General features: G+C 38.3%; 1 protein-coding gene across 1 annotated transcript in view; it reads right to left on the reverse strand.

The window, feature by feature from the left end:
• The window catches only part of NSD2 (nuclear receptor binding SET domain protein 2), a 98,288-nt gene that overhangs the window by 13,855 nt on the left and 56,436 nt on the right, over positions 1-27,997 (reverse strand). The window contains exons 5-13 of the mRNA XM_041402636.1: positions 25,573-25,739; positions 24,706-25,197; positions 20,311-20,455; positions 19,211-19,288; positions 17,637-17,755; positions 15,469-15,573; positions 14,177-14,258; positions 13,072-13,196; positions 306-437 (exon numbers count right to left, since the gene is read on the reverse strand). Of these exons, the coding sequence (XP_041258570.1) occupies positions 306-437; positions 13,072-13,196; positions 14,177-14,258; positions 15,469-15,573; positions 17,637-17,755; positions 19,211-19,288; positions 20,311-20,455; positions 24,706-25,197; positions 25,573-25,739 (1,445 nt within the window). The remainder of the gene's footprint in view (positions 1-305; positions 438-13,071; positions 13,197-14,176; positions 14,259-15,468; positions 15,574-17,636; positions 17,756-19,210; positions 19,289-20,310; positions 20,456-24,705; positions 25,198-25,572; positions 25,740-27,997) is intronic.

Genomic DNA, 27,997 nt, shown 5'->3' on the forward strand with positions numbered 1-27,997 from the left:
AGCAGCTCTTCTGCATCATCTGACCAGTCACCTGGCAACATTCATGTGCTACTTCTGAGCTACAAATTATGCTTATCTTACAGACCTGGAAACTCAAGCAGAAGGGCTAAGTCATTTACTGGAGGTCAAGAAAAAAAATAATCAGGTATTAAGAATCCATTTACTGCCATGGAAACCTCATCACTAACAGACATCTCAGACAAACATGATAAACCTGTTTCTGGCCTAATATTGTCATTTTCATATTTAAAAAGACCTTCTCTAAGGAAAAGCTCGGGAAACACAGCCCAGCTAACATCTCTCACCTGACACACATATTCTTTTTTTGTTCCCACTCCTCTCTCAGATTTTTTGGATGATATAGACACTTCAGTCTGAGTCTCATCAGCACTTTCATAGGGGGACTCTGAGCGCTCATCTCCTTGGCCATCAGAGATCTGAAGATTAAACACAGGTGTTAGAGAAAGCAGGCACAGATGGGCAGTTCAGCACAGCATCAGAACTGGTGGAAGCACACACACTGCAACTCAGACTAGCAGGTTTAGGCACACTCTTCTGGTTTTGTTTCCCCCACCTTCAAAAAAACCACCTTGATAAAAACCAGAATATGCATTTGTGGAGGACTCATCAAAAGGATTATACAACAATCCCTCTCACCAGCAAGTTAACAGCAGCCAAAACAGAACACCAAAACTTTGCAATATGGCATTTTATTTATACTCAGTTCTATAGTACAGTTAGCAAGAAGTGCCTAGCCATAACACAAGGCTATCTTCAAATCCCTTGAATAAAGTCTGAGCATGTGATTTACGAGAGAGCAACAGTCAATTTTTAAAAAGAAACTCAGTAAACTTCAAGCTGCGTATAAAAGTCTCTGACCCAAATATTCTCCGAGAAGTGTGCAAAGCATACAGAAGAGAGGAAGAAAAGAACAAGCAGCTATCAATATGTGTAAGGAACATTACAGTCAACAATAAACTCAAAATACTACAGAAGATAGCCCTGTTATGGATAAATCTCATATAATAGATCTAGATGTAATAAACATGGGGTGTTATTAAAAATAGCTGTAATTTACTTTAAAAAAAAACAACATTCTAAGTAACATATTTAAAAGAAAATACAGGGTAGTTTTCAGTTCCATAGAATTTAAGGAGGTTAACAGACAACCAAGTCATTTGTCTCATCTCACATTACACCAGAAGATGCAGAATTTCATGCTGTTGCCCCCAGATACTCAGTGAGTTGTGCCTCAGTTAAGTACATTCTCCAGGAGAGGATCACAATTTGGAATTGCAAAAGGAAGCCTCCATTTCTCTTTGAGCTCATTCTAATGGTTATTCACACATACCACCAAAAGTACTGCCTCCTGTCCCTTCTGGGTTGTCTAACTGCAGCTCACAGTTGATGATGCCTTCTCCAGGCATTCCAGCTACATTAAAAGTCCCTTGGAAGCAGACACTTTCCTCCTGTGGAAGCATGCTGCAATTAAGTCTGTTTCAATCAAGCCTGTTTCAATCATTTTTATTCCACCCTCTAATTTTCTCCCTAGGGGGCTTTTTCCAGCATCTAGAGCATTTTAGTGGGGTTTCTCTAAACCTTTTCTGTGCTTTAAAAAGGTTGTTGAAAAATCAAGCATGAGAACTGGAGGCAATAACCCATTACAAGTCTTGTAAGTACTGTGTCCAAAGCAAGCCAACATGATACCACTCCTCTCCACTTCTGTTCTGCTGTGCAAGAATCTCCCCAATCTCTTCAATACAGCACTGAAAGTCTTTCTAAATTGCTGTGCTGTTTAAGAGATCATTTTTGCCAACAGCCATTTGTCAGGACACAGATACCCCACTTTATATGAGGAATTCACTCTCTGTTTTCAGACACAGAATCTCATATTTATCTACAGTAAAACACCTTTTGCTAAAAATGGCCCAGCTACATGCAACCTCCTTATCAACCAATCCATGTAATGTGCAAATTTATTAGAGATTATTATTTTGAAATCAGAAAGAAAAATGTATGACCAAAGCAGGCCTAGATTTAGTTTTTATAAAATCCCTTTAGAAACACTGGTTTTGAGTGATTAATTCTCACTGCTGCTGCCAGCTAACTTGCATTCCTCCATTTAACATTTACTTTCCTTGATCATGTCTAAAAATATTTTATAAATTGGATCAGACTGACAGTTTTTGGTCGGTTGGTGAGTTTTTTCCCCCCACATTACTTGCAAGAGTATAAATTCATTTCCTCTGTGCAAATTCATACTTTCATTTCACCTATGAAAACTTCTACAACTGGAGTGATTTGGAGATTCTGCCAGACAATTTCATAAGTGGTTAGAAGAAACTGCAGGTAAAATCATTGCTTTGTTCAGGCACCAGGAAATCTCCCTCTCCTGGAAGGAGCTGTGAAATAGTGAACTGTAAAATTCTTGCTGGGAAGGGGCAGATAAAGGAAGGCAGTGTGGGAGCATGGCAAAAACACAAACCCAATTTCCCTTCTGGTTTAAGTAAACTTACACACATGCTCATTTCTGTTTAAACTATTCCCACAGAAACATTAATTAGTGGCACACTGCACTAACATTTTTAGTAGCTCATTATGTTCTTGTTTGAACTAGCCAGAATTAGTCATGGTTAGAAAAGAAAGAAGGAAAATTCAGCTGGAAGGTCTTCGATCTGCGTTTCTTTTCCACTTAAAAACAAAACAGAACAAAACAAAGCAAAGCAAAACAAGCAGTCTTGCTGTCACCTGACACTGGGCTTCCCACCTTTTCCCCACAAAATACCTAAACCCAGAGAAACCCCTCGAGTTAACATAGCCTTCCCAGCAGCAAGAGCCACAGAGCCTGGCCCTGGAGGAAGGAGCTCCTCTTCCCCCAGCTCACTGCTTTTAAAAACCGAGCAGAGAAACACAACATACCCAGTGATAAATATATTCAGTTAAGAGAATGAGTCAAAGCAATGTTTCCCAAGATGTTCCTTGGTTTATACACTCTGTTCAGCTGAAGGATGCAGACCTCTGTATGGAAAGGGAACCCTATTGGCAGAAGGCAATTAAAAAAAAAAAAATTCTGAAAAATCCCCCTAGATATGGGGTGACAAAATCCCAGCCTTTGTGAACCTCAGGCTGACATCAGTTTTCCTACAGACCGCCTCAGAATGGATGCATCAGCCCTTTATTTAAATTAAATGGTTACTGAGCCAAAAAAAGGAGCACTGCTGGCAAGAATCAAACCTGACATCACAAATGCAACCACAAAAGCCAAATTCCATCAGCCCATTTCAAAAGAAAACTTGGCAATTTACATCTACCTACAGATTATTGCCAGGTTTCAAGCACAAATACCAACCAACACACAGAGCATGAACAAAATACCCTCAGTTCATCAACTGAATGGCTGCCAGGCTGAGAGTATCTTTCAGAATCTCCCCTTTACAGCTGTCAGGAGTCTCACACACTTTGCAAATCAAATGCTCTATTAAGCACCAGTTTTGCATTGCAGACAGGAGTGGATACCTGCTCATGGCTGTCTCAGCTCCTGGGAGTCCCTCCGTGCACAGCAGCTCAGGGATCCATCCCCTGTGGCCTGGGGCAGGCTGCAGGATGCCCCTCTTCATCCCTGCCACCATGACCAAAGGTTTAACCATCCTTTCCAACACAGCTCACACACACTTCACTAGCAGATTTCACAGCTTAGGGCCCTAACAAAGGGGAAGGGTTAGCAGATTTCCTGTCCTAAGAAAGGGATGCATTTCTTTACGATAATTTCTTTGGATCCTTATTTGTATCCTGCAGAAGGTGACACACTGTCTACCAGGTATCTTTGAGGAAAGCTCCCTCTATGAAGAGAACTGGAATTCAACACCTCAGCTCCTCCAGTTATCCCAGAATAGTCAATGGGAATATCAGGGAAGGAAAAGAGCATCCATTCCTTGAGGCTGTGGAGAAGAGGCTGAGCCAACCCTTCATCCAGTGTTTCTCAGAAATTACTTAGAACCTAAGAGAGGAAGAGCATGAGGTGGCTGGGAAAAATGTACCCCCAGCAAGCTGTAGCAGCCCTGAGAGGTTTTGATTCATCTGGAGGACACTGAGTTTTGCAATTAAAATACGTGTGGATTGAAACAGTCATGAAGTAAAGATGATTTACAAGAAGATTGCTAGAAATCAGCTCATGCTGACGTGACACAGCCTCTGCAATGAAACATAACACTTCTGTGGAAGTTTTTAACAGTTCACACACCACAGCCCAAAACACAGCCTTCAATACAAATCTGGACAGGTTTGGGGAGGCTTCTTACTTTACTTGTTGAGTTACAAATATACATCTTTCCCTTGTAATTGTATCAGAGCTTGTCTCGTCCTTATTTTTGTAATGTAATCCTCCTAGCAAAGGAAATTGCAAATAATTAACTCTTCTGAAATTCAGGCCAGGGTTCAAAGTAATCAACCTTCAGATTAGTGGCAAAAACGTGTTAATTGGCAATTTGTAGTTATTTTATTCTGCTCTACATTTGGAGTAATTTCTTATTTCTAACAAAGGCAAAGGACAGTTTTAAAGAGCATAAATTCAGGTGGAAAAAAGCCAAGGCTATTCTCTTCAGACTTTTAGCAAGTGCCAAGTTTCTGCACTGAAATGGTACCTGAGCTCTGCCATCACCTCCTGTGCAGCAGTTCCTGCTGCTGTGGCATGCAGGACACCCTTCCCCTGCTGAGGAGAGGATCAGCGCAAGCACCATCAGCCTTCACACACTGCACAGCAGCCAGGCTTCCCTTCCCTCCAGTTACTGAACATCAACATTATCTTGGGAGGACTCGCCTGCCGAGGCTTTCACACTTCACTGCCTGAACACTGAGCAAGAGTGGTATTTCAGAAATCAAACGCAGCTCCTTCTACTGGAGACTCTGCACCTGCATACACAAATGAGAGAAAGGGAGGAAAACAGCCTAAAACCCAATTCATGTGCGGCAGGCCAGAACTGACTTCAGAGGTTGGTGAGGTTCCAAATACCTTTACTACTCTCAGAAATTACCAATTTCCCATCAGGCTCCCAAGGTTTCCTACATGTCTCAGCCATTATTCACTACTTACACATATAAAGCTCAAAAGGGAACATGCAGGGACACATTACTGCATTTTTCCCCATAGCTTTATTATTGAAAAAATACTTAACTACTGAGTCAAACTGGGACAAATTTTTGGCATCTCTGTAAATTCTTTGTGTTTAGAATTGTATTTTTACCCTTCAAAAGACAGAAATTGTAGCAATGGGTCATTAAACAATTGGGCTTACTCATCTCAAGATATTTTAAGCATACATATTATACTACTACTGTATTTTTGGAACAGTTACTCAGGCCCACAACGCTACAGGGATCAGCATATAAAGACTTCAAATCCCCCAAAGTATTTTTAATTTTCTTTTGAACTATACGCTAAAACTCCCTGTTCACAATAACCAAAAGAAGTGCTTAAGGGATTCTTTCAGACAATCATCAACCTATTTTTAGAAAGACTATGTAACAATGCTTGTAGAAGCCATCTTCAGCATGAATTCATAACTGAATGAACATGCTTTGCATACTGCAATATTTGATGTACAAAGCCAGATTACATCAGCAAGCATTGCTGAACACTGGGTAACTGTTTAATTGCTAAGTATAAGGGTGATATTTACTTTTTCTTCCTGCTTCCTGGACTACTTTTGCCTGTTATGTGCAAAAGAGACCTACATGTGCATACAGATGCAAGGACTGTTGGTGGAATAATGGAGTTTCCTTGGCATGATTATATTGAGTAAATAAGTGTTTGGTTTTCACAGAGGTTGCCAAGCAGGCCTAGAGGAGGAAATGTGTTCAACTCTACACAGCAGTTACAATAAGAAAACACACTAGAGCATTGAGAGGAATTAAACTGAGTCAGCTATGTGCATTTTCTGAGTTTGTATGTTTATATTCTTAATTTTGTCCTTTGTCTGAAGCACCCTAAAATGATTAAAGGGAGGCAGGCAGGAAGTCAATTTGACAGAAGACTCTATACACAAATTTTGTGTACAAAATCACTTCTCAGTGTTTTCCTCCTGCAAGACTTCCTCCAGCTGTAACACGAGTCCTGCAGCTGCAAGGAGCCCGAGTTAACTGCACAGCTCACTGCACCACCAATTAAAGGTGCAAGGACAAGCACTAACACAGGGAAACACTTCTCACAGTACATCTAAATACCCAATCCAGTCTGCTACAGTTTTTAAAGCATTTTTTAGAACCAGGTACCTGATTCCAGGCTCAGCCACACACCTCGGCAGAAATGCAAGGCAATTCATTCCCTCTGGCTTTTTACAAAGAAGAGTTAAATGCTAGCTGGTATGTACACTCAGCCTGCATATTTCTAGAACCACGTGGGTGAACTTTGCAAATGGTATTGGTCCTTTCATATCTGGGTGGCTGAAATGTCACTTATTAAAATAAAAAGGCAGTGACATATTCTCAGCTGGCATCCAATCATATTGATACATGATTTAAGTGGTGAAAGGATAGACAAATTAAAAAATTCAAATCATGCTGTGGTTCAAAGAAGCAGATGAAGTCAAATACTGATGTAGACATTTGCTCTACCCACTTGAATAAATTTTTTTTTCTCCACTTAAAATTGTCTCCTTCCTTTCAGACAGCTCCAAAATCAGAGTAAATACCAGAGCCAGCAAAATCACTGCTCTGTAATTTCAAAGAAAAAAAGGTTCAGAAGTTCTAGGTCTGAAAATAAAGTGTCTGTACTCATCCAATCTGGAGCCTGGGAATTTAAGAAGTTATGCCAATAAGAAAAAAAAATTGCAAACATTCTGCTTGATCAGCTGGTGACCTGGCTATTAAGTGTGCCTTTTATTTTAGATTTAGGATTAAGTCTTCATTTTCAACAGCTGATCTAAGAAAGTATCCTTGCTGGCTCAGTGTTATCCTAGCAGATGGGGAGGGGGTCATGGTGTGTCTTTTTTTCTTCCCTTGAAGTACTTCCTGGCTAAAGGCTGTCCTAAAGGACCAGCATCAATATTTGCTAAGGCAAAAACTTCTGTCTCATGGAGCAGAATCAAGCCCCAAATACTCTTCACTGTGTATAGGCAATTGCAGACTGAACATCAGCACCCCTGTGCTCATCAGCTTCCCTGGGACTTCCCCTCTCCTAGATCCAGTTCACACAAGGTTTTCCTGCCATGCTTGAAGGCTCAAAACAAATTTGGAAATTTAGACTGAAAAAGCTGTGAACATTTGAGCATCTATGGTGCCTACACTGGAACAGGCCCCAACAGTTGCTACTCCATCAGTCACACACCTCTTTAGACTTTTCCAGCTACCAAAGCGCAATTTTTGTTCAAAAAAATTTCTTCTTCAAGAAAATCACTTGATCAATTCACTCTGTCTAATAAAAGCCTTTCTTGTATTACTCATATATCCTTGTGTAACAGCCCTCTTAAGCCTTAAGAATACAAGCTTTGGTCTTAGTCATTCAAGGCAACGATGTTCTTCTGTCACATTCTGTTTAAGCAGTAACAAAAACAACTAAAGGGCAAATTTTTTGATATCCAAAGAAGGCAACCCCTCCCACTTCCCACTGGTTTACTTGAGCATCACTTGCTTTATAATGCAGGCTGTAGGACATCAAAAGGAAACACACCCCACTATGTACACTTATCTTAAAGCTAGGGGTATATAAAATGAAAACAAAGCATGGCAGGAAATTACTTTCTCCTGCTTGCTTGGCAGGCAAGTCTCCTCCAGGGCAGGAGCAGCAGGACCCATAAAGAAAGGGCCCACAAAGAGTGACCTGCACCTTTTACAGGGTTGTCTTAAGCAACATCCTCTCTCAGGTCACCTGCCGTGAGATATATTACAATCACATGATATTAACATATCATATACAAAAGATACACAGCATCTTTTCACAGGCAATTAAAGAGGCATGCCTTCATGAGTTCTGAAAGCTGTTGCCCACTAAGTTTCACTTTCCTTAACACTCAGGACACTGCTACAATCTCAGACTTCCTGACAAGACTTTAGAGGTGGTGATTTCCACACCACAGACACCCAGGGGGAAGTGGGCTGGGCTGGCTAAGAGCTCTCTCTACAAAGCTCGGAGGATGCATGTTCTGATAAATAAACTCTTCCATCTTTCCAAGATAAAACCCAACTGCATACTTTTTATTAACAAAAGCTGAGCAGCTAGAAGGTTGGGTTTGTTTTGCTTTGTTTTTTTACTCTAAGAACAACTTATGTAAGAGTAAGTCAATAAGCAACATACAAACAGGTCAGGCTGTATTGAAAAGACAATCTATCGTGCACCCACACAGAGACAGAAAAACTGACAGAGCCAATTGAGTTACAGTTAACATTTCCTTTATTTCATATAAGAATTCCTGAACTGAATGAAGAGTGATATTTTGGCCCATACTGCTAGACTAGATAAATTCTTTAAGTATGCGGTGCCACAGTGTACACAGTACTATAATAGCAAAAAAAAAGACAGCCTGGGACAAGTTTCATTTTTATTATTAGCAGGAGTTAGACGTTTCAGATAAGGATATTATGCATTTCTGAATTTGCCTGGAAAGTTAATTAAAACTATGAGAACATTTTAAAACAGTATAAAATTGCCTACAGATACTCAAGATACTTTGGTAGGGGATGCAGAATAAAAACCTACATCATGTAAACATTCAGTTAACAGATTCTCTGCACTCTGAATCCTAAGTAACACACAAGAGGAGAATAAGTACACAAGAAACTTAATTTTTCTACAAAGAATGTGCTGTCAAAGAACAAAAGTGAAGCTTTGAACTTTTTTCCACGTGAAAACAGAACCATTGTAACAAAACTGTATGGTCTGATGGGTGATGCAGGTCATGTAAAATGTTAGAGGCTTTAGCAGAGGTTTAGCAAGGAACAAGTCCAACTACTTGCAGTGTTCCATAAAAATGTACCCCTGACTGCTTACTGGGGAAAAAAATCATAGATATACAGAAACACAGGAAACAACTGTCTGCTAAGTCACAGGATGTAAGGTGGCATTATATATTAAGTTATCCTTAGGCAATGTTAAGAAGAGAGAATTATATTTGCAGGAAGCTTGAATGAAATGCTAGAAGCACAGTGATTTTGTTTTAACAACCTGCAAGGTCAACAGCAAATGCTTTTTCCTTAGATCAGTAGTTTGTTTAAAATAACATGAATTCCCTTCTTCCTTCCTGTTCTTAGGATCAAGAAGTCAGTTATTTTCACCTTCAGTAAGAGTTTTTAGTTGCATGTTCTAGGATAACTAGACTCCGGGGTGATAAATGGAGCTGATGTACTTTTTGAGTTGCAAGCTGTGCATGTCTCACGACTGCCTCCTCAAGCAAACACCTTACCTTTTAAGAGCTGGACATGTTTTCTCCTTTGTGTATACATGCTAATGTCCATTAAAAATGCAGATAAATGAAATCTGTCTCAAATCAGTAATGGAAAAAAAAATTCCACTGTTTAATATGAAGAAAATGAGCATTAAGGCTTGCATTATTATAATTTGCATTGTTAGGCCTTGGAAACACAAGAATTTGTAGCTATAACCAGGAACTGAGCTTGTTTTGACACTGGGTGTTACAGAAGGAAGAAAGAATTCCTCTAAAGAAGATGTGATGAAATTAAAATAAAAGCACCTCTTCAAAGCTTTCCCAGGCTTCTTTAAGCTGCCATCTGCTGGCCAGCTCAGACTTGAGGGTGTGATGAACGACAGGCTGGCTAACTTAGAGCATTACATGTGCTTTATTTTGTCCTCTCTTAGAAAAAATTACAGTTTCTTTGACAAAGAATGTAAGCAGTACCTACGGTCTGCACGATACTTTGACACTTATCTGCTGTCAACAAATTCATCCAGTTTAATGAAGCCAGACAATAATCACAAAAATTGATTGAAAAGCTAAAGCAGCTATGTTTCATGCAAACACACCAAGTGTGCCAATAATCCAGCAGTAATGGTAATGTAAAATCTTTTTTATTTATTAAAAAAATACTGATTACACTCTTACTGGCACCTACTACATTATTATTGGGGGGTGGAGGGCCAAGGTAAAAAAAGAAATTAAAATACACCATCTGCATCTCTTCTCACAAATATGTGCTTTTGGATGCTTACACCAAGTCTTACATAGCCAGTAAAAAACTACTCTGAGCTTTTGCAGACTCCGAAGTGTTGAGTATCTTTTTCACATCTGGCTCTACCAGTTTCTCATTAAGAATTATATTTCAACAAAATCATATTTCATATAAGTGACTTGAGTCAAGTGCCTAGAAGTAAAATCATTTTGTTTCAAAATTAAATGCAGGTATGAAATTCATTTATTCCTGTATAAACACTTCACTGCTTCTGTCCACCCCTCTTAAAACAACTTCAAAGTCCAATTTTTTGAAGGGAGTGAATCTTTAATCTCTAATATGTCATATCTATAAATCTGTTTGAACAAGTTCACACTCCCTCTCTTATTTCCCTCCCAAAGTAATTTATCAACTGAAAATTTGGCCTTGCCTGATTTTATAGTATTTCAAATAAACCCCATTTAAAAAATATCCCCTAATAACAACAAAAAGCATTCAAAATATTTTTAAAATGTCAAATAAGATGCATCTTTCAAACAAGAAAGAACTGAGCACATCTTTCCTAGAACCTGGTTGTAAAGGACAAACATTTAAGGGGTGTGTAGCTAACAACAGTTCTTGACAAATAACAGTCACATCCAGGTTCCACTCTGGAACAAACTGTTCACAAAGAGTATGGGAGAAAAAGAAAGGAGAAGAGAAAATAAAGACCAGAATCCTCATATATACACCTTGTGGAGATGTATGTGCTTGTAGAATACACAGGATTTTTCCTATACATGTTAAGAGAGCACCTAAACCAACACTTAGAAGTATTATAGTGAACACAGAAATGTGAAAGTTAATCATTAAATCTATTTAAAGTTGAGAAGAATTACATCCTACTCAATTAGCTGTGCAAGGCTTTCACCATTACCTGACTGTGTTTATTTTTAAAAACCTTTCCCTTAATACTGGGAAAGTTTCTCTCCAGATGAATGCTCTCAGGACACACACATATTTAGCTGTTTAGACAAGTGCTAAATAAAAACACAAAAGGGGGACAAGTTTTTAAGAGCCACCCACACAATCCAGAATTTCTGTCTTTCCTTGTTTCGTAGAGAAGGTCAATATTAATTTCTGAAACACGTGCCTGACATTTTTGTTTTATTTAACAGCAAAAATATATCTAATATAGGAAACAAACTGGGCCCAATCCTTAGCTGATCCAAGTTCAGGTCAGTGTAGCTTTAACCAATCCAAGGATTTAGTCCATTAACCTACTTCCCCCTGCACCCAGTCCCCCAAAATTATTGAACAAGGTGTGTTGTCTGTTATGCTGTTGGGACTTTTATTTTAACCCTTTGAAAACAATTCACTTTCTAGTTTGTGTATCTGTGTTCTGTGAGCAGTGTATGAAGGTAATTTTTCTCAGATCTTTTACTGTTTAGCAGTAGCTGAGTAAATTAGTGCTAAGTTTTAGAATTTCCATCTCAGCCATATGTAAGATAAAACCATATCCTTTCTTACATATGAACCATTATATTACAACCCAAAATCCTACAAAAAAGAGTCTTTTGTTAAGAAAGACTTCTGGATAATTCATTTTATAATCATAATCTCGAGAAAGAGAAGAATCTGTCTCCTAAGTGCACAATATTTAGGGATGCATATTTTAAGCCAAACCCCCCCAGATTTTTCCTTAAACTAGTCTGGTTGAATAGAGAGTCCCAAATAGACCATTACACAGCAAGTCCCACCAGCAAAGCCAATCCAGCAGAAGCTGGCAAGCCAAAAGATGGGAGTCTCTCAACTGAGAAAACAAAGTATTACTTTATTTGGCTGCTGCTATGGACATTATTTCCTGTGGGACCTCCTTTGCTTGTTCTATTGGGGTACAGGAGGGAGTATTTATTGAGGATTTTTAGTTAAAATGCTTTTCCAGTTACAGTTAAGATATACAGCCATTAACATGCAATCTTTTTTCCCCTACCCAAAGGTAAACTGTTTACTGAACATTGCCTAGATATTTTAACTGCATTCATTACAGCACCTCATGCATTTGTTAGGGGAGATGAAAATCTCTAGGAGAGCTGGAAGCCCTATTCCCTTGTTAGCAGGCAAGTATTTTCTCTACAGTTTTTGTAACACAGACTGGGTGAAGCTGTTTGTCTATGGATATTTTACTAAATCCTACCAACTACAGATCCAAACCCACCTGCAAAACAGCATGCATACTTCACCCTCATGCTGCCACTCTTTGGCTGATTGGTTTTAACAGTGTAGATGACTTGGGGAATGGTTTAATGGATTGTATGAATACACTTCTGGTACATACATTTCATTTATTGTATGTCAACTGAGAAGAATTACAGTTCCAAATATGCAGAGCTAAGACTATGATTAGCAAGTATCAAAAAGATACATCCTTCACTGCCTGTTTAACTCTACTGGGATTGGAGCTATTTGCATCACAGAGAAATAGCACTAAAACAGCCTGAAAACTAATTTGAGTTAAAAGGGGCTCTGCTCAGAAGACTGTCCAGTTCTAGATCAAACAGAGGATTAGGAAATTTGCTTTGATATAAAAGCTATGGCAACATGACAATATTGAGTTACATAATGTAACTAATGTAGTACACTTACATAAAAATCTGTAGAAGAAAATACAGAACACACTGGCATTTTACTTTGCCTCTAATAGAAGGTTACAATTCTAAAACGTTGTTGGTAAATACATTAAAAACCACAATAATATCTCAACGTCCCCAAAAGAGATGTTTGTGTTACAATAAATGATTTGCAATGCACACGGTAACAGGTTTCACAGAGGCCAAAACTGTAACTTGTCTAGAGCACCAACGTTAGAGAATTCGCCTTTGATTTTTGCTTTTTTTTTTTGTTTTTTTAAACAAGATTCACACCTGACAATTTCTGTAATTAAATGGCTGTGTGCAAACACCACTTTTTTTTTACCTCATTCTCAGTTAAGGAAGCTGAAGGAGATGAACTCTTGCTAAAAGCAAGAGTTGAAGATTCTGCTGCTGAAGCCCGATTTCGCTTCTTCAGAGGTTTACATGCATCAGACAGATTTTTCGTTGCTGTAAAATAATTTTGGTTTACAAAGTGAAGTTTGGAACTTTAAAATGTTATCTCCCTGAAGCCATTTAAAATACTCCTTCAGATACAGGAAGGAATTATTTAAGTACATCTTCTGGGCACCTACATAGGACTGAGCGAACATGAAGCTTCTGAAGCCATGTATTTTGGCTTGATTTTAAAAATAAAGGTTTCCATTAATCCAATACGTGCTAAGAAATGTTTTCCCAATTTTTTATAGTCTCATTTCTATTAAAATCAAAGTATCTTGTGACTTAAGACCTCTTTAAAGCAGAGGTAACAGTTATATGAGAAGGCCTGCGTGAGCTCATCACAATCTGAGTACCACTAACACTCTGTTAAGAGAAAATTTATATACAGGAGCCAAGTACCACACATTAGCCATGGCACATCACCACTCCTACACCGTGCAGGACTTGCTGGAGCTCGCTTGTCTTTGGCAAATCACTGTAACACCTGCAGAGACATGCTCTGGTAGCAGTTACCTTTAACTCGAGCATCGTTAACAAGTCTGACTCTGGTGTTCTGATCCAAGGTTCTACAGAATTCCCTCTCGTGCTCCACACTGCCTCCCATCAAGCACCACGTGGAAGGACTAAAACCCCAAAGTACCTGATGACACTGATGGCCACTGCACTTGTTTTACTGGACCAGTGCAGGGGGCAAAGGAGAGCAGCAGGGTTTGCTCCCTGCTCGCCAAGACCTCGGGGCACCAGCTTTAATCTGGTGCCATCCCACGGGGAACTTGTGAACTGCTGCTCTCGGTCAGCAGTGCACAATTCCAGCCCAGGATGGAGCTGCAGGAGGGCAGTGAAGGAACAGGGCTCCCCCCCAGCTGTGGCACAGTGCCTGCAACTGCTCGCTGAGTCAGCGGAATTTAGCCGGCTGCCTTAGACAACCTGGGCATTTTAAAAGTATTTAATTGAAAAAGTTATATTAAAACTTATTCTGACCACATTACCTGACTGGTTCTTTTGTGAAGAGGAGGTTTCTGTGACCTTAGAAGAGTTTGTTTTTGCTGTTTTGTCATTGCTTGTCTCCCTCTGTCACAAAAAAAAATATGAAAAAATAAAAAAACTCCTAATTTATGAGTGGTTGGATACAACTGGCAATTAGTTCTGGATTTATGTTATTAAAAAGAAAGTGACTTTACAAATAGCTGAATGGTACTGTATTTAAGCTAGCCCCACTTAAGTGAATTTTAAAACTCATTTACAGCACAGGGTACACACCCATAAACAAATGAGAAATATTAAAGAACACAGTACTTCAGCATCCCACTTATCCATCCCAAATTCAGCATATCAAAAGGGGGAGTGCTAAACACAAAACTTGTAAATTATCCTTACTACTCTTTGTATAAACTGGTCAAATTAAAACCTTTAATTATTAAAGGTAAATTGCAGAATTAGTATAGAAATTTAAGAGTAAACCCTGTGCAGAAATCTAAGTCTCAGAGAGACTTGCTTCCACCTCCACAACTTATAGCAGTGCCATTTTTAAAATTACTATGGTTAAGATTGTTTCAGCATTTCCAAAATAAAACCACTATTTTCAAGGGAGAATGAACAGCACCTAAATTTGCTCCAGATTGAGAATTCATGATTAAAAGTTTAGGCCAAAAACAGGGAAAGTTTTTGTCAAACCTTTGTCAAAATTAAGACATTGCTCCTTACACATGCCACTATTTTTTTTCCATTTCTTATGTTACAAATTCATTCCAATCACTAAAACTATAGCCTAGAATACTTAACCCTGTCATGCTCACCTGATTAATAAGACAACTCTATTGAAAAGAAAGCTTTACACACATTTCCAATGCTTTACATGCTTTTTCACAGCCTGCATCTCACAATCAGTTTTACCAAAGATGTGCAGGTGAACACCTGGAAGGCCAGGGAACTGATTTCCTTTGTAAAAATAAACACAGCTGGCTACAGATGTGCCATGCTGTGCTTTTACTGAGCTCTAAGCTGCCCTACCACCAATGCCACCAGAGGCCCAGGATGGGTTTGCTAAGATTACTGTTACACTTCTGGGCAGAAATGAAAGAAAAGAGGGTGTCAGTAGGATGGTGCCAGACTCTTTTCCGTGGTACCCAGTGACAAGACAAGGAATAATGGCCATAAACTAAACCACACAAAGTTCCACCTCAACATGAGGAAGATTTCTTTACGCTGGGGTGGCAGAGCATTGGAACAGTTGCCCACAGAGGTCGTGGAGTCTCCATCTCCGGAGACATTCCAAACCCACCTGGACACATTCCTGTGTAACCTGCTCTAGATGACCCTGTCTTGGCAGGGGGATTGGACTGGATGATTTCCAGAGGCCCCTTCCAATCCTAAGGATTCTGTGATTCTGTGAAAATGTACAGGATAGTTCATTCTTAAATTTAAAGCACACTTTACAGAACCCCCATTTTGTTAATGTGCATTTTACATACATCAAAGCAACAACAAACAAATTAGTTTTTCAAAACTTCCATATGGCTACTTATGGCTTGGTTACTTTATGTGAAAACATTCTGATTTTGTAAATAAGAATCAAGGACAAAGGGAGAGTATAACCCACAACTCTTGTGCAAGAAGTAAAATGTCATGAAATCAAAGCTCCTCCTATCCACAATGACTGCACCTAAAGCCTGCAGGTAAACTGGGAATAGCAGAAAGAAGGTGTATGGTTAGTGTTTGCTTTTTTGAGTCATCACATAGATATTTTTACTGTCATTCACTGAATGTTCTACTAAGCAGCAGCATATACAGCTGGAAGTGCCTTTGGATTGTGAAGGCAGGGAAAAGACTAAGAGAATTCCTAAAACAAACTGTAAACCAGATCTGACCTTTCTGTGGAGCACAACCCTGCTATATGCATTTAGTTTCCAAACCACCTAATATTTACACACATCAAACTCCTTGTAAGCAGTTCTGATAAACTGACCAGAGAGAACAACATTTTTAAAATGCACATTATAAAGTCAGTGCTATTCACAGCCATTAGTGCTATGAATATTATGGGAATCATTAATCTGATTTAGTTATTTATTTTCCTGCTGGTATATTCACATGTGTGTCACAGCACCAAAGATACCAGAACCTCTCATGCATGAACTATACTGCAATCACTTTTTATCCTACTTCTGAGAATGTAGGCTCATTGTAGGGTACAAATGCTGGTGGGACAGGAAAGTACCTTTAGAACAGTCAAATCAAGGCCTTTTACGAGGAATTAATTACAGTAAGTAAATTTCATTATTCCATGCACCTAGTGTATTATAGTACATTCAAATCAATTAGACAAGTTTAAAAAGGTTTGAAAAACTGCTCCTAGAAAGTCAAATGAATATGCAATGACTAACCCATTCCAGCAAGAAGTGCAAAAACCAGTTTTGGCCCTTCTTTCTCCAGAGGTAACAACGTTAAGAATTATCTCTGTCCCTTGCTAATCAGCTCATTAAGTCTATCTGAAATTCTCTTTTTTTATATTAAAGTCATAGAAAACAAGCTGTCTTAATATCTACAATATCAACAGAAGTAGTAAAATAACCAGCCCACCAAACAAACTGACACCTACAAATAAGACCTCCACAACTCATTAAAAAAATATATCTACTACCTTTCCTCCTATTAGGTTGTTTCATTTGATTGCTGTACACCACTGAATTTCTGAACTTAGGTCTATGGTACTCACACTTCAGTATGATACTGCAATAAAACACCTGAACACGTGTGAGCTAAGTAAAACACAAGTAAAACCGATGAAATTCACTGCTCTACATGCATGACTAAATAAACCTGTGCCTGAGCCTCCACAAGGTTTGTGCTGTGTCTGCATACATAGTGACCTATGTAAGGAAAATTTTCATTCTCACAAGCAAGCTAACCAGAAAAGGAACCTGAAATTTGTGTGATAAATATACTTTTACTGCAGAAATATAAATTTACTGCAGTCTCTCAACCCAAGAAAAGGGTCAGCATGGCACTCTAAAGTGTCCCACAGCCTTCCTGTTTGTGGAAAGTAGTTTTTCTGTTTTGCTTTACTTGCTTTCCTCTCTTCTGACTTTTGTTCAAAATAACTATTGGCTAAAGATATTTCTTTTATATTCTGGTAAAACTAACTCCAAATCAGAAGGAAAAAAAATAACTACAGAATGTAACAACACAGAGAGGTCATGCCTCCCTCTGCACATTCCTTTGGGAATATTTAAGTAGCAAGTGCAACTTGTCCTACCTCCACCCTCAGAACCAAAGGAAAAAATCCCACAGTGGTAAGCTCACATGGATCTCTGAATATTGACAACAGTTTGGTATGATATATAGGTATTTCTTTTTTAGTCCTGAAAATGGAAATGCTGACAAACTTAACTACAGCAATGTGACTGGTGCTGCTATAAATGAACCCCAACAAACCAATGACATAATTACCTTCCGATTATTCTGTTTATCCATCCTGAGTCTTTTCCTAGGTGCTTCCTGAACTTCAAAATCTTCTGTAGGCTCCTTTGTCCTCTTTTTTTGGTTTCTTTTATTTCCATGTAAATTACCTTGGGATGGGGGATGGGGGAAACTCACATGAAAAATAATCTAAAACTCACTTTGAAATTATTTGAACTGATCTAGTTATTTAAGGTACTTTTCTTTCAGTCATTATTTTTAAAATATGATTAAACATTAACACAGTTTGATGACCTCTTAATGCTTAGGGTCTGGTTTCTGGTGCTGAAGACTAACTCTAGAACAAATCTAAATCAACTGCTTCATACTCCAGTTATTTTGCAAAGGTAAGTCTACCTATGTAAGCACTAGTTTAAGATCTGAATGTTACTGCCCAACACTTATTTCAAATCATCAGACTGCATGTGATTGAGCTGTACAGCTTCTAACTCTCCTGCCACTTTGTAACAGTGTCTTTCTACTAAAATTACTTTCTAAGTCTCCTCCTTAAGCCTACTTTAAGTGGTGACATCTATTTACTTTAAGTGGTGACATCTATTAAGGGGCCTCTGAAAAAGACAAGATATCACCAACTGTACAGATTAATTCTCTTTCTGGTATGGCAATTCCAGACTCTAACAAGCTGATTGTATTTTACATGAGACCAAAGATGCCTTGCCTTTATGAACCAGAATCCTATGAACAGAACCACATTGGCCATTTTAGACCACACAGTTATTTATGTATTTAGATGGTTGTTCACTGTAAAGTTCAAGCAGCTGCTAAATACAAAAGGTCAGTGAGTAATTTACATACCCCTGCCACAGGTTTCACTATTGTCTGTACCTCAAAAAGATAGATGAGGGTTTGGGAAGTGGTCTGTTTCATCAAGATGAAATGATAACGTAATTAGACTCTCCAGTACCCTCTAGTTTATGAAGCTACAGAGTATTATTAACATGAAAATTCCAAGTTCCAGGGGCACAAATATGTTAACTGGAAATAGCCCTACAGCTACAAGCATTCTATTCCAGTGGGAACAAATGTCTGTAAATATTAAAAATATAGCAACTTGAAAATATGGATCATTTTCAAATTAATGCTCTTATCTAAACAATCCAGGACATATTCTATGATCCAACTGAATCTACAAAGCAGACTGAAATGGCTCCAGGAGAACCTGCTACTTACAAAAAGCCAGCAAAAGAAATCCCACAACATTCTTCCAAGTTTAAGATAAGAGGATTTGAGATGGGGAACAAGTCAACTGACATATTTTCATCTGTAGGTAACTGTAAATGTACACAATATATGTACTAGAAACACCTGGTACAGGTACAATTTCAATTACATTTCTTGCAATATGACACTGAGGAAGGTGAACAAAATTCAGCACTACAGTGTTAAGATATTTAATTTGGGATCCATTAAAGTTCTAATGTCAAGGAAGACAACATCTGAGATAAAATAAAGAGATTATGATACGTGGGCGATTACATAAAAAAATACACTCAACAGCTACTTATAATGATGAGCTATTTGCACAGAACACAAATTTCAATTACTTCTGGATCTTGATCTCCTTTTAGGTGAGTCTTGAAACACTTTACGTTTGGCCTCTCCAATATTCTTCAATGATGAACCTTGAGAGATACAGAACGTGTTTTTTTTTTAAACTGATATCCAAATATTTAACACTTAAAATTTAAAGTTAAAAACTTTTCAATTTTCCACAAAATGATGTTATTTCACACACACACACAGATAGTTAACAAAACTGACTGCCATTTTTATACAAGTTTTTCCAAGTCTCACAAACTTTCAAACACTCCCTCTCATTCTTGTCATTGCCCAAAGCAGCACCTGTTGGCTTCTAATACTTCCATATAAGTCTTCTTACAGTGCTGTAAAGCTATTTAAATTTGAAAAATGATAGCTAGTTAAATTTGATAAAGTTCATGCAAATGACAAACTATCTTCTTCCTCCTCCTTTCTCAAGTAAGCGACTCCAAACCCCCTCAAATATTTTGGAAAACAATCGAGACTGTTCATCAAAAACAAACACCAGAAAAAAGCAACAAAAATACAAGGAGAAAAAAATAAAGTATTTTCAAAATTTGCACCAAGTCCTAAAAAGTTTGAGTAGCACAATAAAATGCCAAATGGCTGAAGGGTACAGAATAAAGTCTGGAATAGTTCTTCCTGAGTTGTGATGATGTGAAGTAACCCACTTTAGGCATATATGAAGAAAAGGTGTAGCACTGATTAAATTTTTTAAACTGTTTCTAACTGTCCTATAAAAACAACATCTCAAATTTTCCTAGCAGTTAACACTTCATCTTCCCTTCCACCATCCACTCGTAACAAGCAGTGGATGCAATGGCAGCTGCTTATGGGCAGAAGAAGAATGAGAAATCAGCAATGTCTAAACAGCAGAAGGTTTACATATAACAACTTTCCAGAACAATGAGCAAGAAATGTAGACTTCATGGGTTGCGTTTATTGTAACCATTGGCATTCCTTTGCTATTGGCACAAACACCAAGAATTAAAACTGGAAAACAGTGAAAGCTGTTTTCCCTACAGGGTCTCAAATATGTGCTTAGTTTAACGCCACTATGTATATCAAATTTAGTTAGAGTACACTAGCACAGTTTTACGTTTACCAGAGTCTTCTTCAGATTTGGGAGAGGTCACTATGGCAAACTTTGTGTTATAGCGAGCTTTCTGTTTTTCACTAAGCATGTTCCACTGCGATTCGAGCAGCTCTTCAATCTCCTCACTTGAAGCATCTGGATGTTCAGCAACCACCTATACATGCAGAAATAGGGTTGAATTAAAAAAAAGTGACTATTGGAAAGAATGGTGTACACACTTTGGAAAACTGGATACAAACAATATCTAATATTTCTGCTGTAGACAGAGCTAGAATAACACCTACTGTATCCAGTTTTGCTTTGAATAACCACTTCTCTCTCTGTCTTTAAAAAAAAAATTGACTAGGTTATTCAGAAGTATTAAGACTAATTTTGGAAGTATCTATTTGCCTTTTACCATTCAAAAAATGGAGCAAGTGGAGTAAGTATAAACCTTGTCCTGTGGTCATTCAGAAAAATGTGTATTGTATTCTCAATGAAGTTTAAATATAGATCCACAAATGACAGGCAAGCAATACTGGAATATACCTTTGCCTAGAAAGAAATCCATCAATTCAGAGCAAAACTCATTAATCATAGAACTCAGTACACCTAACTCAGCAGAGATTTACATAAGTTAGCATCTGCTGCAACATTTTCCTGTATTGATTCATCATTTTTGTATTATGCATATGAAGACTAGGAAGGCACAAGCTGTGCATCTTTTTTAATGTTATAAGCAGGACACATAATATCCATCAACATGGAGTTTAACAGAGTTTCTAGAGGTATATTCAACAAAAAAAAAAAAAAAAAAAAAAACATCCAGAATTAAAAAGAAAGAAAAAGAATCCTCCCAAACTCCTTTAGTATACCCCTAGTTCTACTTAAGGGAAATCAGATTTGATTGATCATACAAGTCAAAAAACTGTATGCTTGTGCAGAAATGAAACAGTACATTTAAAAACAATCCTTCTCATCTCATTACCCAGCATTCTCCAGGATCCTATCTAAATGATGCAACTGATACACCAAAAACACAGAGCAAATTAAAAACTAAGTCAAGAAAGCAAATACAGAAATTTTTCTGGTAAGGTGAAATGATTAGACCTAATTTCTTCAAATTTAGGGTCTTAAAACTACATTTCCTGTTATCAAACAGGACGTAAGTGTGACTGTTGCTTTTCCAGGTGTTAAAATAGTTTCAGTACCTTCCTCCCATTGGTCAGTGTGGAAATCCATGCTTTAATTTTTCTCCTAGTAGAGTACTAAGAATTGGCTTGTTTCTATCTGGCATAGTCCATCTGCAGAAGGCTTGAGGAGTACAACTACCTTCGAAAGCCTCTACTCAATCTTCATTAAAATCCAACAACTGGATTCACATTATTGAAAGGGAGGAACAAAAACCCACAAGATATCCCCTTCCACAAACCTCACTTCTTCAGGACATGAAATTAGCATCAGTTTTCACTGCTGTCACAAATGTACAGGTCATGGTACCCAACGAGGGCACAGAGCCATTTAATTCTCCAATAAATAACTAGATTTATTCGGAGAAATGAGATACACATTAACATTACCTCCTGTCTCAACAAAATAAGAATAACTTTCAGCTGACTAGCAGTCCTGTGAAATGTCAAGGAAAAGACACTCAGAATTCTTAATGGTGAAGGGACCCTTGCACATAACACCTCCAAGGAAAATAATGCTCAGCAGTCTTCTTCAAAGTCTCCATGTTAGTGAAATTATTCCTTAATTTTCCTCACAGCAGACTCAAGACCCAAATCAATTAATGTGAACAGTGTAGCTCTCTGCCTCCCACCTGAATGATACCTTTATCTCCAGTCAGACACTTCCTTCCAATCCTTACTAGCCTTGTATTTTTCACAGGGAAAGCACACAATACAACAGTACAAAATACATCTTTACTCCTTTGGTTAACAGCACAAAGTACTTAATACAACACTACAGGCATAAAAATGCTCCAAGCTTTCAGCACCTCCCTCAGGGATGTGGGAAGTGTGTCTCTTAAATCATTAAAAACATTATCCAGCAGTTAAATAATAATAAAATCAAAACAAGATATGAATCTCACTACCACAAAGCCAGGCTCCAAGCAAGACACAGCAGAAATGGCTCTACTTTTAAGAGAGCTTGGTATTATTAGAGGACCCACAGAGGAGTCTTCAGCCATCCCTTTCACTTCCATCCCTCACAAGACTGGGGACAGAGAGCCTCTTCTGGGTCTGTAATGTCCCTTTTTTCTCAGTTTCTACATGCAAATACTAAGAAAGCCATACACTAAACTCTCCAATGCCACCAGTACAAGCAGCTCAAAACCAGGTTTGCTTGTTAGCCAGCATTATCCCTCTTGCTAAAACACCAGAACATCTACAACACAACAAAACAAACTTGGTGAAAGTCATGCAGGTTGAACCAGATAAGCCTAACAGAAGGGGACACTCCAAATCCTAGATTAGAATTTCCACCTTCCACCAATGGCATGAACATGTCATTTTAAAAGCAACATGAAAGGCAAAAAGCATAAATATCTAAGTTGGTGTTTCCTCACTTTGCCAGTCAAATTCCAATCAAGACAAAGGGAAGACAAGTTCTTCTGATGATCAGTTAGAGGTATCTGCAGCTTTCACAACCTAGTTCTGTTCTGCCCACAGAAGTGTTTCTGTACCTGTTAGAATGGATCACACATTCAGGCAGATTTGGGTTTTCATGACAGATCTTATTAAAAGGTATTCTAGGCAGAAATGGTAGGATGCCCTCTCTCTAAAAATACGTCATATTTTTAAACTCATTTCCTTCTACTTAACTTTGTGCAACATTCGCCACTATTGTCAGTGAGAATTTCAAGTTTAACAAAGTTTTTCAATTTCCTGAAATGACACTGAAGAAAAAGTATTTCCTCAGTTTCACGTATTCTAATGGTCTTCACATTTTCCATCTATTAATTTGAAAATTACAGTATAACCAAAGTAGGGAACAAAGCCTGATAACTGGCACAGAAAATAGAAATACCAGAGACTCAGCACATCTCTTCTCTGCAAGGTGTGTTTGGCTAAGAGTCCATAAAGCCAGCCATCATCATCTCATTTCTGCCAGAGAAGCAATTGTACATCCCTCAGTATTGCAAAAGACTTCTTGCTATGTTCATTGAAGGCCAAGGAAATTCCCTCTTGCAATGTCACTTACAGAAGAGCTGTGAATAGAACTCATGTGTCTCCAACACGAGACAGATGATTTACCCACACAGCTTTTCATAATTAATATGTCAAAATCTGTATTTAACAGTCTGGCTACAAAACCATTTCCTTTCCAGAGCCAGGAAACTGCAATGCTCTTCTCAACTTAACCAAAGCCACTAAAAGGTTCATGTAACACTGTGCTCATTTTAATTCTCAAAATTAGCTTAAGTTTCAATGATCTAATAAGATCCCAAGTTGAACCACAACTAATTGACTTCCATCCAACAGAATCTGCTTTCCAATATATCGTTATAAAGTTTGCATCTATTAATTGTTTTCTAATACAAATATGCTATAATGAAGTCAACCATTCAGTAGTTAAAGAGTATGACAAAGTCAGCACTAACTTCCTGATCCTTCTGTGAACAATATGTAATAGTACAAGTACAAGAAAACATAAGATATCACACTAGCTTCAGATCATGGAACAATACTGTAAATGGAGCAAAAGGTTGTGAGGAAGAAAAATGGTAAATCCTGATTTTCAAGTAATGAGCTACACCAGCAGTAGTGCTTTTACACTTTTAAGTCTTCCTAAAAAGTGCTGATAATAAGATATTTATTTATTCTATCTTGTATTGGAGTATAAGTGCCTGAAGAGGACCTGGTTTCTGTCCCAGAAGATTGCACACACTGACAGTGATTTTTACAAGCTTTGGTAAGCAGCTTCTTTTGAAGCTCAGCAAAACATTCTGGGTAAGTAAATTAAGTTTTAAGGTGTCCAAAGATAAGGGAACACATAGAATGAACTGAGCCATGTCCTCAGAAAGAACGTAAAAGCTATCTGCAAGCAGATTGCCATGAACAGCATAATCTCTGTTATATTTGCCTGAGCATATATGTATGCATATGTATTAAATTGTATATACATTGAAGACAAAATACGGCTAATACAAAGGACTATTGGTTTACATGGGAAGATACTAACACAGCTTTTGCTTGAAGTACAAAAGCAGTTATCACCATCTTGTTTATATTGCTCACTTGCATTCCCTTCTTCCTCTATTTCTGTCTAGAATAAGATTTGATGCAGGCATTCCTTGTGAAACACAGAATATTATAGATTGTGCAGTAATAACTAATTTTTGTTTACTAAAAAGTAGTTTCTTCAAGTACAGAAATGAGAAGAGGCAATCGACAATAATAACAGCTAAAAGAGACTAACCTCATCTCTGTACTTCTGACAAAAGACCAAAAACTGAGATACTGCATCGCCCTTTCTGCTTCGTGGAGTAGACGCTGGAGTTTTCTTTCTATTGAGAGGGGAGCCTATCCCTCTTTTGGATTCTGCCTGTTCAGATGACTTTTGAGGAGTGGTATTCTTATCCTCCAACTGACTGCTCTCTTGCATATCATCAGCAGCAGACAGTTTTGATGTCCTTCTCCTCCTCTTGCTAGGAATGCCAGACTCCTTCATTGATTTCAGATTTGGAGTGGTTTCTTCATGCGAGTAGGACAACTCATCCATCTCCTCCAAGGGTTCCACAGCAATGCCAACCTCCTTTGCCACTCGAGGATTCAGGTGGGGTCTGTCCCTGACATAGATGAAGGTGTACTTGGCCTTGCGCTCCTCCACTGGCATGCCCACCGCTTCACTGGCTTGCTTCACACCCATCTCCCACTGCGGCCGCAGCTTCCCTGACACCGGCTTTAGCATCTGCAACAGGAGACAGCCCTGTGAGCAATCTGCCCACTTGTGATTTCAGAATGCTGGCATTAACATCAAACAATCCCATGAGACTAACTGTCATGCAGGTCTGTAATTGAGAGTTCAAATGGAGCTGTATTTGATACTACTGCACCACAGATGAATCCGTGACAAAGCAGAAGGGTACTGATGTTTACTGAGCAACAAACAGTGGTAAATCACCCCAACCTTTGCATCTATAAATGACATCTAAGACTGCAAGCTCCTCTAAAACAAGCTGTCTTAAAGCTTTTTATAATACCTATTTATATCTGTTACATATGTACATCTCTGTAATGCTAAAATACAAAGCTCCAAATCTTGCCTGATTTGGTAACCTCTTACCTTTATTTTCTCTGATTTAGTGAGGGCTTGTCTTGCACTTTCTTGGCATAATTGATCAAACTGGTCTTTTTCTTTGAAGGGTACCAGGCTCTTCTCAAATATCCAGGCTCGCTCTGGGGCATCTCCAAAAAACTGAACGTGATATTGACGAAAACTCTTCTTCTGTCCTGAAAATTTAAAAAAAAAATACGTGTATTTATAGAGACTCTGGTAAGCCCCTGCAGACTTGAAGTGTGTAAGCTGCCACAGTTGCCATCACAAAAGCACAGAAAAACTGGATAACCTTTTAAAAACCTACCTGAACCAGCCTGAAAGTCTCTGAGATATGATGTGTGAAGTCTGACGCAAAATTTTGCTCAATATTTTGATTCCCAGCAAGAACATGCTTGGCTAAATTAACTTGAGATTACAATCACCTGCCAGTTTTCTATGTATATTAACTTTACATGTAGGACTGGGTGTTTCTGAAAATGAATTTATCATTCAATTCTCAATGAACACTGAGAAAGTTCCACAGCTTGGAGAGCTTGTGCACTCAGCCTCCTCTCTGTCTCCTAAAGTTTATCTTTTGATATTCTTAAACAGAGACACATATTTCATCTGGTTTTAACCTTTGCAATCAAAACTTCATATTAATCAAGATTTTTCAGGAATCAAATAAATCATTAAAGGATTTGGCTGGCAGAGGGAGAATGGAATGATAAGAGTACAATTTTACATCTAAATAAGAAACATTTTTTCTTCTACAACTAAAAATATTCCCTTTTCCCCCTAGAAAAACAAGAGGAACAGTGTCTCACTGTGGTATGATACAGGCATACAGCCTTCTCCTTCCAAAGGTCTCAGCTATTCTACAGAGAAGGGGGAAGAAACTACTTTCAAAACTCATCAAAGGATTCACAGTTAACAATGAATTTCTGAAAGGCAAAGGGTAAGAGATCACACTTAAGATGTCCTCTAACACCTTGTTCATTAGAACTTGCAGGTTTGCTAAGTGTTCAAACTATGGTCTTGTTTAAAAATAGAAAAGGTTTTAACCCGCACTTCTGTGTTTGCAAATTCAATCCTGCTGGATCAAATATGTTCCCTACAGTACCTGTGGTCCCTCCAGTCACCACACCAGTTTGTCCAACACACAGACTGGACAGCAGACAAACCCAGGGAAGGATGGACACCCAGTAGGTACAAATAACAGCCAAATTCTGTGTTACAGTGACTTCAAACTAGGTCTGTATTCCATTAGGAATTCCATTATTCATACACTGCATGTCTTCAGGCTTAGTCACCAAATAGACCTAGTGGATTGCTTTATGCTCTGTTTTTGGGGTTTCTAGAGTTAGAAAGACCTTTCTTTTCATGGTGGTTCAGCCAATAATAGGGCATTAATCTTGTTGTAAAATATGGCATCTGGAAGGGTAAAATGAAATTAACCTAATCAATGGTATGGGCAAAAAATTTAATATATACATGTAATTTTTTATAACAATTACAAACTTACACTATATATAAAAACATCTATGAGAACTACAAGAACTATAATGACTCATCTGAGATCAGATATGAGGATCCAGAGGAAGGGCAGAGGGAAAGTCTTGGGATTGTAACCATCACACATCAATCAGTAGTCTAACATATGTTCCAGTATAGTGTAGTCAGGAACAATTCTCTTGCACTGCAATTACTTTGTGCTCATCAAGGAAATGTTTAAGTAGTGACTGCAGAGCTCTTATGACTTGATCTGTCTGTTTTACCAGGATGCCCTGGCTGCATACAGAGGTGCCACAGCCTAGATTTCCAACCTCCTGTAAAGATCTGCAGGCACTGTGCTCCTTTTGCACTGTAATGCTGGACAGCTGTAATTGCCTAATTAAGGAGATTAAGTAATAGAGCCTGCCACTAGAGTCACAGAACCCACTGGTGAATATTCAGGGGTCCTCTGAGAGTTGAATTTGTACCAATGCTCCTGGATAAAATAATGGCAATCATTAATGGCTGTTACATAGGGAAACTTAATTTTTGGCCCGCAGAATCCTGAAGCAACTAATTGTTGGCAGTTTGGGAGAGTGTGCTGGGAACCCACCACTTCCCTGGTGCTTCTCTGTATCTGAGCATCTGTGGTTGACCACAGCCAGAGACAGTGAGATGGAGCTTTAGCCAGACTCAGTACAGATTTTCTTATATAAAAATGTACTTCCCACAAGTTGAAAGTTATTAATTTTTATGAAGCTTAATCAGCTAGAATGATCAAATCAAGTAGCAACATCCAGAAATTCAGAGCGCTTATAAACACTTGATCCTAAGCCTAGAAATGAGAAATACAGAGACACAGCTCAGTGCTTCTACAGCTCCCTGATAAAAGACCTTTTCTTTTTGCAAGAAGAGACTTTTGATAGTACCTAAATAATAAAGAGTAGGTGGAAGGTAA

The sequence above is a fragment of the Onychostruthus taczanowskii genome, unplaced genomic scaffold, assembly GCF_017590055.1.
Source record: "Onychostruthus taczanowskii isolate IOZ18803 unplaced genomic scaffold, ASM1759005v1 scaffold2, whole genome shotgun sequence".
In the NCBI taxonomy this organism is placed as follows: domain Eukaryota; kingdom Metazoa; phylum Chordata; class Aves; order Passeriformes; family Passeridae; genus Onychostruthus; species Onychostruthus taczanowskii.